At 50.5% G+C, this 17,971-nt stretch overlaps 1 protein-coding gene across 1 annotated transcript in view; it reads right to left on the bottom strand.

Annotated features, from left to right (window-relative positions):
• Window positions 1–17,971, bottom strand: part of LOC119968888 (zona pellucida-like domain-containing protein 1) — a 65,567-nt gene that overhangs the window by 23,227 nt on the left and 24,369 nt on the right. The window contains exons 4-7 of the mRNA XM_038801826.1: window positions 17,047–17,231; window positions 14,536–14,608; window positions 11,148–11,245; window positions 9,393–9,476 (exon numbers count right to left, since the gene is read on the bottom strand). Coding sequence (XP_038657754.1) covers window positions 9,393–9,476; window positions 11,148–11,245; window positions 14,536–14,608; window positions 17,047–17,231 — 440 coding nt within the window. The remainder of the gene's footprint in view (window positions 1–9,392; window positions 9,477–11,147; window positions 11,246–14,535; window positions 14,609–17,046; window positions 17,232–17,971) is intronic.

Raw genomic sequence — 17,971 nt, 5'->3', positions numbered from 1 at the left:
AGAGATTGCCAGGTCGAAGGTGCAGCACCAAGTGAGATTCCCCTGCCTGACTGCACCCCCTCACCCCAGTCCTCACTCCACCCCCTCACCCCAGCCCCCACTGCACCCCCTCATCACAGCCTCCACTCCACCCCCTCACCCCAGTCCTCACTCCACCCCCTCACCCCAGCCCCTCACACTACACTCTCACCCCAGCCCCCCACTCCACACCCTCACCCCAGCCCCCACTCCACCCCCTGCTCACCCCAGCCCCCACTCCACCCCCTTACCCCAGCCCCCACTGCACCCCCTCATTCCAGCCCCCCACTCTACACCCCTATCCCAGCCCCCCACTCCACACCCTCACCCCAGCCCCCCACTCCACACCCTCACCCCCGTCCGCCTATCTAACGATACATGCTGTCTTGTGTTTTGCAGGGCCAGCCGCCGGTCGTTCCAGGCCGTCTGGCGTCCCCCGACCAGTACCAGATCCAGTGGCCCCCAGGGACGCAGGCCACGGTGGGGAGGGTGCCACCGACACAGAGACCCAGGACATGGACACCCAGGACACTGACACACAGAGGACGGACAGACCAGACACTGACACACAGAGGACGGACGCACAGAGGACGGACAGACCAGACACTGACACACAGAGGACGGACACACAGAGGACGGACACACAGAGGATGGACACACAGAGGATGGACAGACTGGACACTGACACACAGTGGACAGACAGACACAGGATGGACAGACCGGACATTGACACACAGAGGACGGACACACAGAGGACGGACAGACCGGACACTGACACACAGAGGACGGACGCACACAGGACGGACACACAGAGTACGGACAGACTGTCCACTGACACCGACACACCGCCAAACTCCTGAACCTTAAGTACACCAAGGAGAAGTGCGTGTTCAGCACCAACCGCTTAGCCATCCTTGGCTATGTGGTGCAAAATGGAGTCCTAGGGCCCGACCCCAATCGCATGCGCCCCCTCATGGAACTCCCCCTCCCCCACTGCCCCAAGGCCGTCAAACGCTGCCTGGGGTTCTTCTCATACTACGTCCAGTAGGTCCCTAACTATGCGGACAAGGCTCACCCACTCATTCACTCCACCGCTTTTCCCCTGATGGCCGAGGCTCACCAGGCCTTCAACCGTATCAAGGCCGACATCGCCAAGGCCGCGATGCATGCGGTCGACGAGACGCTCCCCTTCCAATCGAGAGCGATGCATGAGATGTCGCTCTGGCTGCCACCCTCAACCAGGCAGGCAGGCCTGTGGCATTCTTTTGACGCAACCTTCATGCCTCCGAAATTCGGCACTCCTCTGTCGAGAAGCAGGCCCAAGCCATCGTAGAAGCTCTGCGGCATTGGAGGCATTACCTGGCCGGCAGGAGATTCACTCTCCTCACTGACCAACGGTCGGTTGCCTTCATGTTTAACAACATGCAGCAGGGCAAGATCAAAAATGATAAAATCTTGAGGTGGAGGATCGAGCTCTCCACCTACAATTACGAGATTTTGTATCGCCCCGGTAAGCTCAACGAGCCTCCTGATGCCCTATCCCGATGTACCTGTGCCGGTGCACAAGTGGACCGACTCCGGACCCTGTACGACAATCTCTGTCACCCAGGGGTCACCCAGTTCTTTCACTTCATTGAGGCCCGCAATCTGCCCTACTCCATTGAGGAGGTCAGGGCTATCACCAGAGACTGCCAGGTCTGCGCGGAGTCCGCACTCCTTTCGGCCAGACCGAGCACACCTAGTGAAGGCCTCCCGCCCCTTTGAACGCCTCAGCGTGGATTTCAAAGGGCCACTCCACCGACTGAAACACGTACTTCTTTAACGTGGTCGATGAATACTCCAGATTCCCCTTTGCCGTCCCATGCCCCGATATGATGTCTGCCACAGTCATCAAAGCACTCCACACCATCTTCGCCCTTTTTGGTTTCCCCACCTACATCCACAGCAACAGGGGATCCTCCGTTATGAGTGCTGAGCTGGGCGGCACGGTGGCACAGTGATTAGCACAACTGCCTACGGCTCTGAGGACCCGGGTTCAAATCCTGACCCTGGATCACTGTCCGTGTGGAGTTTGCACATTCTCCCCGTGTCTGCGTGGGTTTCACCCCCACAACCCAAAGATGTGCAGAGTAGGTGGATTGGCCGCGCTAAATTGCCCCTTAATTGGAAAAAATAATTGGGTACTCTAAATTTAAAAAAAAAAAAAAAAAAAATGAGTGATGAGCTGCGCCAGGACCTGCTCAGCAAGGGCATTGCCTCGAGCAGGACGACCAGCTACAACCCCCGGGGAAACGGGCAGGTGGAGAGGGAGAATGGGATGGTCTGGAAGGCCGTCCAGCTGGCCCTATGGTCCAAACATCTCCCGGTCTCCCGCTGGCAGGAGGTCCTCCCCGAAGCCCTTCACTCCATCCGATCGCTACTTTGCACTGCGACTAATGCAACCCCCCATGAACGTCTCCTTGCCTTCCCCAGGAAGTCCACCTCCGGGGTTTCGCTCCCAACGTGGCTGGCAGCTCCAGGACCCATTCTCCTCCGCAAGCACGTGTGGCTCCACAAGGAGGACCCGCTGGTCGAGAGGGTACACTTACTCCATGAAAACCCGCAGTGGCGTACCCCGACGGCCGCCAAGACACAGTCTCCCTCAGGGACCTGGCACCAGCTGGTTCCCCACCCCCCACCATCTGCCCCGGAACCACCCTTCCTCCCCCCTAGCGCACCTCACCACAGCCCCCGCTCCAGGACGATTTGTCCTCCCCTTGGTCCCACCCAGGGATGAAGATTAGGTCTACACTCTCCCGGAGTCACCGGCGACCGAGCTGGCGCCTGCATTGCCACCGGGCCTGCGGCTCTCACAAGGGAGGATCAAGGCAGCCAACCGGCTAAATTTGTGAACTTTCCCCAAAATGTACACTTTAAAATGCTCACATACATGTACTAGTTTTTCCACCACCCCCGCTGGACCCTTTTTTTAACAGGGGGTGAATGTGGTAGTCACCACTGTTTGTTTATATCACATACACGTGGGGCGGAATTCTCCGACCCCCGCAGGGTCGGGGAATCGCCCGGGGCCTTCGTAAATGCCGCCCCCGCCGTGGCAGGAATTCTCCGCCACCCGGGAATCGGCGGGGGCGGGAATCGCGCCGCGCCGGTCGGCAGGCCCCCCGCGGCGATTCTCCGGCCCGCGATGGGCCGAAGTCCCGCCGCTGTCAGGCCTCTCCCGTCGACATGGTTTAAACCACCTCTGGTGCCGGCGGGAGCAGGCGGGAGCAGGCGGCACGAGCGGGCCCCGGGGTCCTGGGGGGGGGGGGCGCGGAGCGATCTGACCCCGGGTGGTGCCCCCACGGTGGCCTGGCCCGCGATTGGGGCCCACAGATCGGCGGGTGGGCCTGTGCCGTGGGAGCACTCTTTTTCTTCCAACGCCGCCACGGCCTCCACCATGGCGGAGGCGGAATAGACCCCCTCCACCGCGCATGCGCCGGGGTAACGTCAGCGGCCGCTGACGCTTGGATGCATGCGCGGACTCACGCCGACCGGCGAAGGCCTTTCGGGCCAGCCCCGACGCCGGTCGGCGTGGCGCCAAAGGCCGTTGGCGCCAGTCGGCGGAGCGGTAGCCATTCTGGCGTGGGCCCATCCCCTAAAGGTGCGGGGAGCCCCGACGACGGAGTGGTTCTTGCCACTCCGGTACGCCAGGACCCCCCGCACTGCCGGGTCGGGGAAAATCCCGGCCGAGATGTAATACGGTAAGGCACCTGTACTACAGGTACGGGGGTAGATCCCTGCCTGCTGGCTCCGCCCAGTAGGCGGAGTATAAATGTGTGTGCTCACCGAGCTGCAGCCATTTTGCCAGCAGCTGCAGGAGGCTACACATCTCTGCTTAATAAAGTCTCAATTACTCTCTACTCTCGTCTCGTCGTAATTGATAGTGCATCACTTCCTCCTCGTCCTCTTTCTCCAGTACATCACCCCTCTGCTGTGCTATATTGTGGAGGATGCAGCAGACCACTGTTATATTCCTTGCCTTGTTCTCCAAGATAGCCAGATGTGTAGTGTTGACAAAGAATATAAAAATAAGAAGTTTAAATCAAAATGAATTTATTTTACACTGCTAAACTTGATTAGATTCGCACACTTTGCTAAGTAGCAGATAATAAAAGAATAATACTGAATCTGGAGTACGGTAATCAATATTCTCTCTAATTATTAAACTACAGTATAACTAAACCTCGTGCTATCTTTCTACAATGAAATCTCCCTCAGCTTTCTCTCATCAGCTTCTCCCAAAATTCCGAGAGATGCTGCCTTATAAACAATCACTTAGTAACGCCATCCAGTGTTGAGTTACACATAGTCTCCAATGTTAACCCTTTACTACACTTGTACTATACATATCATTACAGCCACCACAATGCAGGCAGCGCTCTCAGCCTTGTACTGGAGGGTCCCTCCAGAGCGATCCAGGCACTTGAAGCGCATCTTGAGAGTGCCAAAGCACCACTCGACCACACTCCTGGTCGCTTCATGGGCGTCATTATATCAGGTCTCCGCGCTGGTCTGTGCCCTCTAGGTAGGCGTCATCAGCCACTACCACAGGTAACCCCTGTCGTCCAGTAGCCAACCCCACATCCAGGAGGGGTGCCCCTCGAGCATGTCGGGGATTACTGGGTGTGCCAGGATGAATGAGTCCTGTACACGGCACGGGTATCGGGCGCAGACGTGCATGATGCGCAGCTGTTGATCATGGAGTGAAACCTCTTGCGGGTGGTGTAGAGAGGCCTGTTATTCCCCGGTGGCCGTAGGGCAACATGTAGTCCGTTAATCACCCCCTGGACCCTGGGCATCCCATCGATGGCAGCGACACCCGCTTGCCTGTGCATCCTGGTGGACTCGGTCCACATGGAACTGGATGTACTTGTCCACCTGGGCGTATAGGGCGTCCATGACGGCGCGGATGTACCTATGCATCGAGGCCTGTGAGATCCTGGACAGGTCCCCACTCGGTGCCTGGAAGGACCCCATTGCATAAAAGTTGAGGACGGCCGTCACCTTGATGGTCACCGGGAGCGGGTGTTCTCCCCCATACCCCTGCAGTGCCAAGTGTGCCATCATCTAGCAGATGTTTCGCACAGTCCCTCTGCTCATCCACATGCTCATTCCGGCAGGTCTTCAAATGACATAGAACATAGAACGATACAGCGCAGTACAGGCCCTTCGGCCCTCGATGTTGCACCGACATGGAAAAAATCTAAAGGCCATCTAACCTACACTATGCCCTTATCATCCATATGCTTATCCAATAAATTTTTAAATGCCCTCAATGTTGGCGAGTTCACTACTGTTGCAGGTAGGGCATTCCACGGCCTCACCACTCTTTGCGTAAAAAACCCACCTCTGACCTCTGTCCTATATCTATTACCCCTCAATTTAAGGCTATGTCCCCTCGTGCTAGCCACCTCCATCCGCGGGAGAAGGCTCTCGCTGTCCACCCTATCTAACCCTCTGATCATTTTGTATGCCTCATGCGGCGCCGGTACATGCAGAGCCTCATGCGGCGCCTCCATGGCATCTCCTCCTTCATGGCCTGTTGGGTAGCTGGCCCTCCAGCCTCTGCGGCCGCACCACCTGCCCCTCTGCACCCCAGTTCTCTGCAGCCTGTTCCTCTGCTACAGCTTCCCCCTCCTCTCTGCGCGGCACCCGCTCACATGGCCGCAGGGTATCTCGCAGGACTGCGGCCATCACCACAGCTGCCAGCATCACGGTTTACTGTCCGAATGCCATTGTCTACAGGGCTTGAAATGCCAACATGTTAGCTTGGTGCATGCTCCCGTGCTCATCCAAGTACCATGGGCTACATGGTGGCACCGGTTGGCACTGCCGGACCCGCCCATGCATGTCCCCCCTCCTACTCATCCGGTATCCGGCCCTGTCTGTGCCCCTGGTCCTGGTACCTGTCTCTGCTGCCAGTGACACCGTTGGCTGGTGCTGCCCTCACTGTGGGCTTCCTTGCTTGTGGCCCTGAGTGGTCCCCCGGTGGGAAGCTGCCGGTTAGGCGGGATGCCTTGGGTGTGGCCCTAGGTGGTCCCCTGGTGGGCAGCTGCCAGTTGGGTAGGGTGCTCGGGGCTGGGTGCTGTGTCGAGTGGGTGGGATGCTGGGGTGGGCGCACCCATGCATTCGGCGCCACTGTGTAGAACCAGGGCCTGGGGTGGGTGGTCAGTAGGTGTTCGGCAAGATGTTGGTCGGTGCCTGTGAACCTCCCCAGTTCTGTTGTGGGGGTGCTCTGGCTGCTCGGCCTGCCCTCACCCACCCCCACGACTCCCCCCTCCCCAGGCTGGAGGCTCCCCCCCCCACCACCGCAGCCAGCACGGCCGGAGTCCGGGCCAGCAGTCCGCAGTCATTACACGCCATTTCCTACCTCTTCTCTCTCGCTCTGCAGCTAGGATGCCAGCTTCACGATTTTTAAAACCACAAGTGAACAACGCCGCTGGGAAAACCCATCAGAGGTGGCAAATTGCAGAGGCCCTGGGAGCATAGGGTGTCAGGCCCGCTAATGATATGCCTACTGTACTTTCACCCCACATGGCGAGTGAGGCACTTATGCCATTTTCGAGGTGCCAGAGCATCCCGATTTGGCGTCAAACCGGCGAATACCCCGATTTCAGCAGCGGAAGCTATTCTCCACCCAATCGCGTTTTGTGGTTTTGGGGTCGGCAAGCGGAGAATCCCGCCCTTCATCTCTGCATCCAGTCTGTCCATCCCGTCAGAATTTTAGATGTTTCAATGAGATCCCTTTTCATTCTTCTAAACTCTGTGAATACAAACCTAGTCAACCCAATCTTTCCTCCTCATATGACAATACTGCCATCCCAGGAATCAGGCTGGTGAACCTTCGCTGTGCTCCCTCTATCGCAAATAAATCCTTTCTTGGACTAGGAGACAAAAGCCACACACACTACTTTAAGATCTGGGGCGGAATTTAACGGAAACATTTCTAAATTTGTTTGGGGTGGGTTTTTCAGGGAGCTTCCCGCCGGCTCTGCCGACGAGTTTCCCATCGCTATCAAACGACACAGTCACCTTTTTGGGCCCTGGAGAGTTTCTCAACGGTTTATTTCAGCACTGGGGAGCTGAACTCAGAGATCGGACCAACATTTTGAAAGTGTGCCCTGATTCCAAGTGAGCTTGTGGGCATCCCGCACCCATGGACAATGTTATCCCCCACAAACATGGGCATATCCCACACCCCTCCCCCTCAAGTGAGGATGCCCGGCTGTAAGATCTCCCTCTTCAGGCACCCCACACCCCCTTACACAAGTCCCCCCCCTTCTAGGACCCCCACACGTCGCCCCCCCCACCAACCGCCCAGAGGGTACTTGTCATGTACCCCCCCGCGCTTCAAACCCCCCCACCACCCTCCTTTCATGGGCATGGCCCTCCTCAGGCACTGACCCTTGGCAGTGCCATCCTTGCACTGCCACCTGCCAGCTCCTGCCAGCTTGGCAGTGCCACCTGTGCATCTTGGCAGTGCCAGGGTGTCAGTGCCTGAGTTACAGGGGGAGGGTCAGGGAGCCACCCTGCACTGTCCCTGACCACCCAGGGGCCTCTGACGTCCCGGGAGAGTCCCCGGGTGTTGTTCCTCCTGGTCCTCACTGAGGAGGCCAGTAGATCCCCGGAGGTCGGTAGATACCATGCAAGCTCACATAAGTAGGTTGAAACCCTGCTTAGGCGCTCGCCGTTTGATTACATCCCCTTTGGGCAAGATTCAGATCGCGATTTGCTTGGGTATATCCCGCAAGGCATAAAGGATGCCGAGAAGCCTGCGAGAGACCTTCCCTGGCATATATTGAACATACCACGCTCTCGCCCGAGCACAAGTGGCTGGTAGTTTGTATCCCTGGTCTCACTAAGGCCTTGTACAGCTGCACTAAGACATCCTTGCTCCTGTACTCAACAGCAAATAAATCCTTTCTTGGACTAGGAGACAAAAGCCGTGCACACTACTTTAAGATCTGGGGCGGAATTTAACGGAAACATTTCTAAGTTTGTTTAAGTTTAAGTCCTCTTGCAATCAACGTCACAGTACCAGTTGCCTTCCTATCTGCATGCTTGCGTTCAGTGACTGTTGTACTAGGACACCCAGGGCCCTTTGTGTGTCTCCAACAAAAATGGATAACGTCACATTTATCCATGTTATATTACATCTGCCATGTATTTTCCCAATCATTCAACTCAACGCATCTTAACAGCCTTCTCACCACTTATATGCCCCCTAATTTTCATGTTGTCAGCAAACTTGAAAAGCTGGATTCTCCCAAAATGGGGCTATGTCCCCACGCTGGCGTAATGCACTCCTCAGTCTCCTGCAGAAAATGAAAGGCGATTCACTTACTTTCTGGGGGCCAGCAAGGACACGGGGAGCTTCACACAGCTTTGGCTGCGGATACGCGCCTCTGCACTTCCGGTTCCAAGACTATGCAAGCGCATGGCGGCGGCCTCCAGCGGCCGCGCCGAGTGCCATGGTGGACTCAGACTGTGGACCAACACGGACAATGTAGGCCCCCCCGATCGGCCGCATGTTGCTGCATCGGACCAGCCCAATCGCTGTCCTGGCCGCCCATATGAATCCCCCCCCCACCCCTCGTCCCACCCGGTGCTCGATCCCCCTGTCCCCCACCAGGCGACCGCGGACTGAGTCCCGACTGGCCATACCACATTGGTTCCACGCTGTCGGGAACTTGGCCAGTCAGGAGCGGAATATCACTGGGAGGGCCTCAGGCAATGGCCCCCCAGCCACGTGGCGTAATTCGCGGATGAGTGATTCTCCAGGCCCCAGAGAATCGCCGGAGCAGGCTGGGCCCGATTTGGTCGAGAACTTCGATTCTCCGCCCCCAAGCCAAACACGATTTTGGTGCCGGGCTGCGGAGAATTGAGCCCATTACATTTGGTTCCCTCATCCAAATCATTTGTGTATATTGTGAGTAGCTGGGGCCCAAGCACCGGTTAATGTGTGTTGAACAGGGAGACAATGTAAACCTGTAAGAATAATGATGATGGGTAAATTATGCTTTGTATTGGACAGGATGCTGACGACTGAAATTTGGACAACTGATATTATTTACAGCATACGTAAATAAGTTCAGAAAATGTTCCTAGGTCTACCATCTTACAATTATGATTGGAGGAGACTTTTGGGCCTCATCAAAGTTACTGAGAAGTATCACAGCAAAGCTGTTTGACAGGTGCAATCTGATAGTTCATCCCTACAATTTCAAGAAATATGGGGGTCACAATGGAGAATGGATGGAAATACATATGAGTAAACTGATAGCTTTTAGTCCAATTTAGATTCTATTATAAGCAGTAACATTTGGAACACTCACCCAATGAAGAGATCATAAGTTTGTGAAGAATTTAAGTTAAAAGGTGATGTTGAAGCATAGCAGCGATCAAGAAGGACATTGAACCTGTGTGGTGGAAAGTAAGTTTGTTATAAATATGGAGCAAGTGCATGACTTTCCCAATTTTTAAATTACCAATAGATTTTGTATCCTCCTGTTGGCAATAGTGTCTAGGGAGTTGATTTTGTGGGCCTTCACCTGGCATTAATTGAGCAGTAACATTGAGATGTTATATTCATGGGTTGTGGCCGTTGCTGGCTGGGCCAGTATATATTGTCTAACTGCATGGCTTGCTGCTTATTTCAGAGGAAATTTAAGAATCAACCACGGCCGGGATTCTCCCCTACCCGGCGGGTCGGGGGGTCCCGGCGTGTTGGAGTGACGTGAACCACTCCGGCGTCGGGCCGCCCCAAAGGTGCGGAAGTCTCCGCACCTTTAGGGCCAAGACCTCACATTGAGGGGTGAGGCCCGCGCTGGAGTGGTTGGCGCTCCGCCGGCTGGCGTGAACGGCCTTTGGCGCCACGCCAGCCGGGGCCGGGGACTTCGCCGGCCGGTGTAAGTCCGCGCATGCGCCGGAGCGTCAGCGGCTGCTGACGTCATCCCGGCGCATGCGCAGGGGAGGGGGTCTCTTCCGTCTCCGCCATGGTGAAGACTGGAGAATCGCCGCGGGGGGCCCGCCGACCGGTGCGATTCCCGCCCCCGTCGAATCTCTGGTGGTGGAGAATTCGGGACACGGCGGGGGCGGGATTGACGCTGGCCCCGGGCGATTCTCCGACCTGGCGAGGGGGTCGGAGAATCCCGCCCCACATTTATGAGGATCTGGAGTCTCATGTAAGCCAGACCAGGCAAGAATGGCAGATTTCCTTCCATATGGTTCAGTATTGAACCATTCGTGAACCAGTGGTTTTTACGACACTCAACAGTGATTTCATTAGACTTTTAATTCCAGATTTTTATTGAATTCTAATTTCGCCATCTGTCATAGTGGGATTGGAACTCAGATCCCTTGGGTCTCTGGAATACTAGTCCAGTGACAATACCACACACCACCATCTCCAAGTCTGAAGGGACCTTTCAATGGAGGTGTTCCCACTTCCTGCCCGAGGTTGAGGGTGAAAACCTTTTCAATTTCCCAACCTCTGTCATTGGGTGCCTGCCAGCTTATATATTTAAGCTAGGTGGCCACTTAAGGGCCTTGATAGGGGCAAGGGTGGACATGGTAGCACAGTGTTTAGCACTGTTGCTTCACAGTGCCAGGGTCCCGGGATCGATTCCTGCTTGGGTCACTGTGCGGAGTCTGCACGTTCTCCTCGTGTCTGTGTGGGTTTCCTCTGGGTGCTCCAGTTTCCTCCCACGAGTCCCAAAAGACGTGCTTGTTAGGTGAATTGGACATTTTGAATTCTCCCTCAGTGTTCCGAATAGGGGATTTTCACAGTAACTTCATTGCAGTGTTAATGTAAACCTACTTTTGACAATAATAAAGATTATTATTATGATTATCCTGTCCGATGTCCTGTCCATCCCACCATAAAATCACGTTTGGGTCAGGATTCCCAAACCCCACCTCCCACTCCCCACTCCTCCTAGTAGAGTTCTGGCCATAATTTCTTAACAGTCCACACAAACCTATATGTGCCATTTCTCAGGCTAATGATCTTATGTCAAAAAAAGTTAATCTTATTCTAATTATAAAAGCAATCAAAAATTTTCAGGCATAACAGAGAGAACAAATTTTACTTGTTGGTTAAATTGATAGCTTTTACTTCCACATAAATCTTGGTTTTCAAGATGAGTCCAGATTCTGGAATGATCAAGGCACTTGTGTATTCTGCGTCCTGAAAATAATGTAGTTTTATCACATTTATGGCATGATAGTTGCAGCAGTTTTGCACAGTAATCTGATATTTTAGCTACTTTTGTAGACATAAATGTAAAAAAAATTCAAATCTAATAGCATTCATAATTTTGAAAGCCATGTTAAACTTGATCTCCCTTTTGTGTGATTCCACACCTGTCTAGATGCCTGATTTTTGGTTTGTCGTTATCTCATTTGTCCTTTGTCTCAATGATTTCAAAATATCTGACCGATCTTACATACAAATATGAACGAGGACCACTTGGCCCTCGAGCCTGCTCCCCCATTCAATGAGATCGTGGCTGATCTGATTGTAATTTCACCCCACATTCCAGTCTACTCCCAATAATCTTTCATCCTCTTGCTCATCAAGAATCGAATTACCTCGGCCTGGAAAATAGTTAAAAACGCTGTTCCAATGGCTTTTGAAGAAGAGAATTCCAAAGAATATTTTCCTCATCTTTGTCTTAAATGAGCAGCCCCTTATTTCCAAATAGTGAGCAACTCTGTCTCGGCTTCATCTTGGCCTAATCCTCACCTCACTAACATTGTGCAGGATTCTTTCTTTGTTTTCATCTCCTTCCCTCTGCAGAAAGCTTCCTTTTATTTTTTGAATTTCTTTCTTCTGTTTCCAACTTCTTGTTCCTCTTGATCCACCAAATCTAACCTTCTGTTTTATCTCAAATGCCAATTTTAATTCAGACCATGAGTTTGTTGTTGGGCCACAAGGGGGAGTGTCAAGCTCACCAGTTTATGCCAGTGAGATCTGGGCATTTTAACCCGGGTGCTACATTTCCATTTTGCAGGTGAATCTCCTGCCCAATCCCAGTAAGGATTAAAATCTGGCGGGAACAACATCTTGGACAACAGAAAACCTGCACAAGCATTTAAGTGAGCTTGAGTATCCTGCCAACTCAGGTTTTTCAAAAATTCCTTCATGGGGTGGGGGCGTTGCTGGCTGAGTCAGCATTTATTGCCCTTCAGAGGGCTGGTTTAGCTCGGTGAGTTAGACAGCTGGTTTGTTATGCAGAATAAGGCCAGCAGTGCGGGTTCAATTCCCGTACCAGCTGAGAATTCTGAATTCTCCCTCTGTGTACCTGAACAGGCGCCGGAATGTGGCGACTAGGGGATTTTCACAGTAACTTCATTGCTGTGTTAATGTAAGCCTACTTGTGACAATAAAGATTTTTATTTATTTAAGAGAACCAATCACATTGTTGTGCCTCTGGAGTCACATGTAGGTCAGACCAGGTGAAAATGGCAGATCTCCTCATCGAAAGGACATTAGTGAACCAGATGGGTTTTTAACAACAATCGACAATGGTTTCATGGTCATCATTAGACTTTTAATTCCAGATTTTTATTGTATTCTAATTTCATCATTTACTGTGGTGGGATTAAAAACCGGGTCCCCAGAGCATTTACCTTGGATCTCTGGATTACTAGCCCAGTGACAATACCAGTATGCCACTGCCTTGTGGAAGATACAACCTGTATTTAACCATCCAAATGCCCTGTTCACATCAGGCATTGGAGTTAAAGTCAGTCAATCTTTTCATTGAAAATCGCCACCACAATATTAGCTATATGAATTCCATTACTTCCTCATTCTTATACCAGCTTAGACATTGCCAACAAGTCTGAAAACTATGGTTCAAGGACCCCTACCTTACTTGAGATTAAGTGCACCAGTTTGACTCGTGTTCATTACTCCCTCTGACCATGACCTATCGCTGAATGCCAAATTGGACTTGAAAGGAGATTCTCTTTGGACTTGAAAGGAGATTCTCTCTTCTGTACTTGGTTGCTCACACTGCCTCTGATCTCATTGCCCTATCCTGTACAAATCTTTTCTATCTTTCTCCCGAGCATAGAAAGCAGCATTGCAAAAGCAGTCATATGAATCAGTAGTTTTCCCTGTTCTCTGTACTTTCATTGTACAGCTCTTTAATGTGGACTCTACTGTCTAATCCAAATCCATTCTCTATTTACCAACATGTGTAACTGTTTTTTTGCTAACTTCAATTTCCCTAGCCTCAATTAACAGTTTACTGAAGGTGTTCTATCTCTTTATAGTTCAATTTCTTCCCTTCTTCTTCTTTGGGCATCATCTCAACTGACAGCCTACTCTCCTTCTGAATTTACAAAATGACACAATGGTTACAACACAGGAAGAATATACAAAGTGTTCCGAGTTAAAGAGGCAATTCGGTAACCAGATTTAAAGTGAGACAATAGCCTTTAAAGGTATAATAAATGCTTGATATCATTTCAATACAGTCTAGGAATGGGAGTTAAAGCAATTGCAAACAGTTTCCACAGAAAATATGACAAAGAAATCCTAAAAAGGTCAGTGTGAAATGCGGAGTAGAGTTGCTGTTAAATTGGAGTGGAAGCTTTGTTTAAAAATGTTATTTGTAAAACCTGGACTGGAGTTTGGAATGCAAACCGCTAAGGGAATGCATTATGAGAAGATTTTAACGTGTGTTTTTGAGAGTGGGGGGGATCCTGAGGAGAAATCCAGAGACACTAACTTGGGTTCAGAGCAGAGTGTGTGTATTTGACCACAGTCATTGTATATGCTTAAAAGGGACTTTGTGTGCTGATGTGATCATTGTAGTTTAAGATGTACTTTGTAATCTGTGTTAATCCTAAAATCTCTGTGTCACTGTTTAGCTAAGTGGGGTGTAAAGGAGTGTTGTACCGTAATTCAATGTTTTCATTTTAATTTGTTTTTTGTTGTTGAAACTAATTAGTGGTCCTGTGACTGTTCCTCTACGTTTTACAAAAATAAAAGTAGAAGCTGCGGTCTTTTGAGCCAGGGTTCCATTCTAGAATTTTCCCGTCCAGTTATAACACTAACTGGGATCTCAACAACATTTAAGAGATGTATTAAGTAAGGAGATGTAAGAGTGATTCGATGTCATAGTGGTTAGCACTGCTGCTTACAGCACTGAGGATCGATCCTCAGCGTTCGATCCCGGCCACGGGTCACTGTCTGTGTGGAGTTTGCACATTCTCCCCATGTCTGCATGGGTTTCACTCCCACAACCCAAAGATGTGCAGGTTAGGTGCATTGGCCACACTAAATTGCCCTTTAATTGGAAGAAAAATAATTGGGTACTCTAAATTTTTTTAAAAAGGAAAAAAAAAGTAAGGAAATGTGGAGGTGAGATATTCCTAAATTCATTTATCCATTGTGAATTAAGCTTTGGTGAAATTTTGCATCTTTGATATCCTGCTGACTACAGAGATGATAAGGTAACTTACATTGTAAAGCTGAAGAGTGAGGGTGCTCCTGAAGGTACCATTATTATCCTTCATGGCTATACTTACTCCTGCCCTGTAAGTACAATTACATTAACCAATCAGTATGAAATCAAAATGGTAAATTGAACCAAATGCTCTTATAATTTTCATACCCGATCCATTCAACTTATCACATTATACCCTGTAATCGTGTGACAGTAGAAATCTATGCAATTGTTTGATTGGTTCAGATTTGCATAAGTCAAAATGGGACATTGACTTTTCATGCTCGTCTGATACAAACAGGATATCCTCCATTTAGAGGATTGAGATGCTAAAATGAGAACCGGAAAAGAGGAATATGACATGGGATGTGGTGAGTCAGTGAGTCTCAGCAGGAGTGCTGGTTGGAATGCAATTTGGCACATGTGTTCTAGGGAAGGGAAATAAATCAGGGTTATCACTGGTGATCACAAACTTGCGAGTAAACATAACATTATTGTGATGTGACTTTTCTGTGTAAAGTAAGAACCTGCATGATGGAGTCAGTGTCCTTACAGTCCCAGTTCACAAGTAAATTACGATGGAGATAGTCAGGAATGCAGGGGAATCCCCCACCACCTTAACCTAATGAGACGCCATTCTTTTTGGACCGGGGAGGCAGGGGCACAGGGAGGGTGAAAGCCTGTGGCAGAATTTTCTAAATTTATGCAAAGTGGCGTAGCAGGCAGAAAAATGTTTGGAAGACCCCAATCCCAAGGATGTCTTTCTCCGCATTATTTTTTGCCACTTAGGCGAAAGGAAATTAAGGGGCGGTTCCCGCGATATAATTTTGAAGGAGCGGGCTCAGGTTTTCAAAAGATTAGAGTGCGGTTTTCAAAGGGTACCCTGATTTTCAACAAAAATTATGAACGGGCAGCACGGTGGCGCAGTGGATTAGCCCTGTTGCCTTACGGTGCCAAGGTCCCAGGTTCAATCCCGGCTCTGGGTCACTGTCCGTGTGGAGTTTTCACATTTTCCCTGTGTTTCCATGGGTTTCGCCCCCACAACCTAAAGATGTGCAAGGTAGGTGGTTTGAACACGCTAAATTGCCCCTTAATTTGAAAAAAATGAATTGAGTACACTAAATTTAAAAAAAGAAAAATAAATTATGAAGGACTTTTGGGTGTAGAAGCCTATTTGCTATTTAATGTAATTTAATTGTTCAATTTAATTTAATTTAATGTAGAATGCTATTTACATTTATGGAAATGAAAATCCCAACCTGCAAAGTTAGGGGGCACGATCTAAAGGCCACGCTCCGCCAGTAAAGCAGCTCGTCCTGGCACAGCATGGGCGTTGAAGTCAGGAGACCCCGGGAGACGTTGAGAGGTGAACCCCACCCACAATGGATGGGAACACTTTTTAGCAAATCTGCATATTAGGGCGAAGCAGTAAGCCTTACTATAATGTGCAGATTCCCGAGGTATCTGAAACTTTGGGATTCAACCCCTTTGCCTCAGAGACCTCGGGTGAACTCTGTTTGGTGCTGGTCCCCACATTTGGGGACCAGATGGAATGGCACTCCTGGAAGTCTCTAAGAATATTGGAGGCCCCCAGCTGCATGCCCTTTGGGCAGGATGGTGCCCTGGCACTGCTGGTCCCAACCTGGCACCTAGGCAGTGCCACCTGGGTTCCAGCCTGGCACTGCCAAGGTGCCACTGCCAACTCTCATGGGCACTGCCAGGTTGGCTCTGCCACCCTCCCATATTGGGTTGGTGGGGGATGTTGGGGATTTTTTCGTGGGCCTTGGAGATCAGGACGCCATTTAAAAATAGCATCCTGACCTCTTACTACAATGGGGAGTTCCGGCGAGCTGAGTTCCCCACTGTACAAAACAGTTCCCCATTCAGGCCCCTTATTCAACACATGTCGCAGGGGCTGTTTAGCTCACAGGGCTAATCGCTGGCTTTGAAAGCAGACCAAGGCAAGCCAGCAGCACGGTTCGATTCCCGTAACAGCCTCCCCGAACAGGCGCCGGAATGTGGCGACTAGGGACTTTTCACAGTAACTTCATTTGAAGCCTACTCGTGACAATAAGCGATTTTCATTTCATTGAATAGCCATCTGTTTCTCGGCACTGCAAGTGCCGGGGTATGTGCACTGAATGCGCTTGCTAGGGGGCTTTATTCCCTGTTGGGAAAATCTCGCCCAGGATGCCATTACCTCATTGGCAGGGTTGGGAACCATTTCAATGGGACATCCTGCCGGTTTGAAAGCCGATTTGGGATTCCCGTGGGATTTTCCACCCCACCGCCGTTGCCACCCCCCAAAAGCAGGAGTGGAAAATCCACAACACATCTTTATTTTGTTATATCAGAAGACATGCGAAGCAGTAATATTAAAAATAATAAGCAAAAGATGCACTAAGAATGGAATTAAATCATACATTTTCTATGTTAACTCTTATGTATTTAGACATCTATCTCCGATTTTTAAAATTTCTATTCTAAAGATTCACCTAATCAAACAAGAAGCTAATTCTTCACTTACACATCCACCCTAGTATCATTGATAAAATACTCCAAAGGGTAGGAGCAGGAATACATATACAACAGTTCCTGGTTATACGTTATGACATTTCCTATTGGATCATTTGTTTCTATCATGCCACTGACTTCGACAGACTGGATGTTTGAAAAGTCCTTAAAAGCACCCGTTCCTTCATTACTGGTGATCTGTATGTAGAAGAGAATATATATAAATACCAGGGTAAAATATTTGAAGTTTACAAGATATTCAAGACTGAAACATATTCTGAGGCACTATTCCGAACATGGCCTCCTAGCCATATGTAGACCAGTTCCCATATTCTCTGCAAACTTTGCTGCTCCATTTACTTTGGAGCTCCCCAGATGGTTACCCACATCGGGCACCATTCAGCGACCTCATTGTACCCACCCCGGATCCGGGTGCAAAATGTGAATTGAGTGCGAGCCCCAACAAGGGACTTCAACAAGGCCAACGTCAAGATTGTACTGCTAAAATTCCACCAAGACATCTTCTGTCGCACCAGAGGCGACAACATACTTGACCACTGCTACACAAAAATTAAGACGCCTACCGATCCATCTCCCAACCGCACTTCGGAAATTCGGACCATAACACGGTGCTCCTTTTCCCGGCATACGAGCACAAACTTAAGTGGAAGAATCCGGTTAAGAAGGTCGTGCAGTTCTGGTCCGAGGCAACAGAAGAGCTCCTCCGTGACTGCTTGGAGTCAGTGGACTAGTCCATATTTAAGAACTCAACGACCAACCTAAACGAGTATTATACCACCACCGTCACAGACTTTATCAGCAAATGTGTAGCTGACTGCGTGCCAAAGAAAATAATACGTACATTCTCCAACCGGAAACCATGTCCGGGATTCTACCCTACCTGGCGGGGTGGGGGGGTCCTGGCGTGTTGGAGTGGC

The sequence above is a fragment of the Scyliorhinus canicula genome, chromosome 7 (genome assembly GCF_902713615.1).
Source record: "Scyliorhinus canicula chromosome 7, sScyCan1.1, whole genome shotgun sequence".
NCBI classification, from domain to species: domain Eukaryota; kingdom Metazoa; phylum Chordata; class Chondrichthyes; order Carcharhiniformes; family Scyliorhinidae; genus Scyliorhinus; species Scyliorhinus canicula.
Note: the sequence above shows the minus strand (reverse complement) of the source record. Positions and strands in the feature narration are given on the sequence as shown.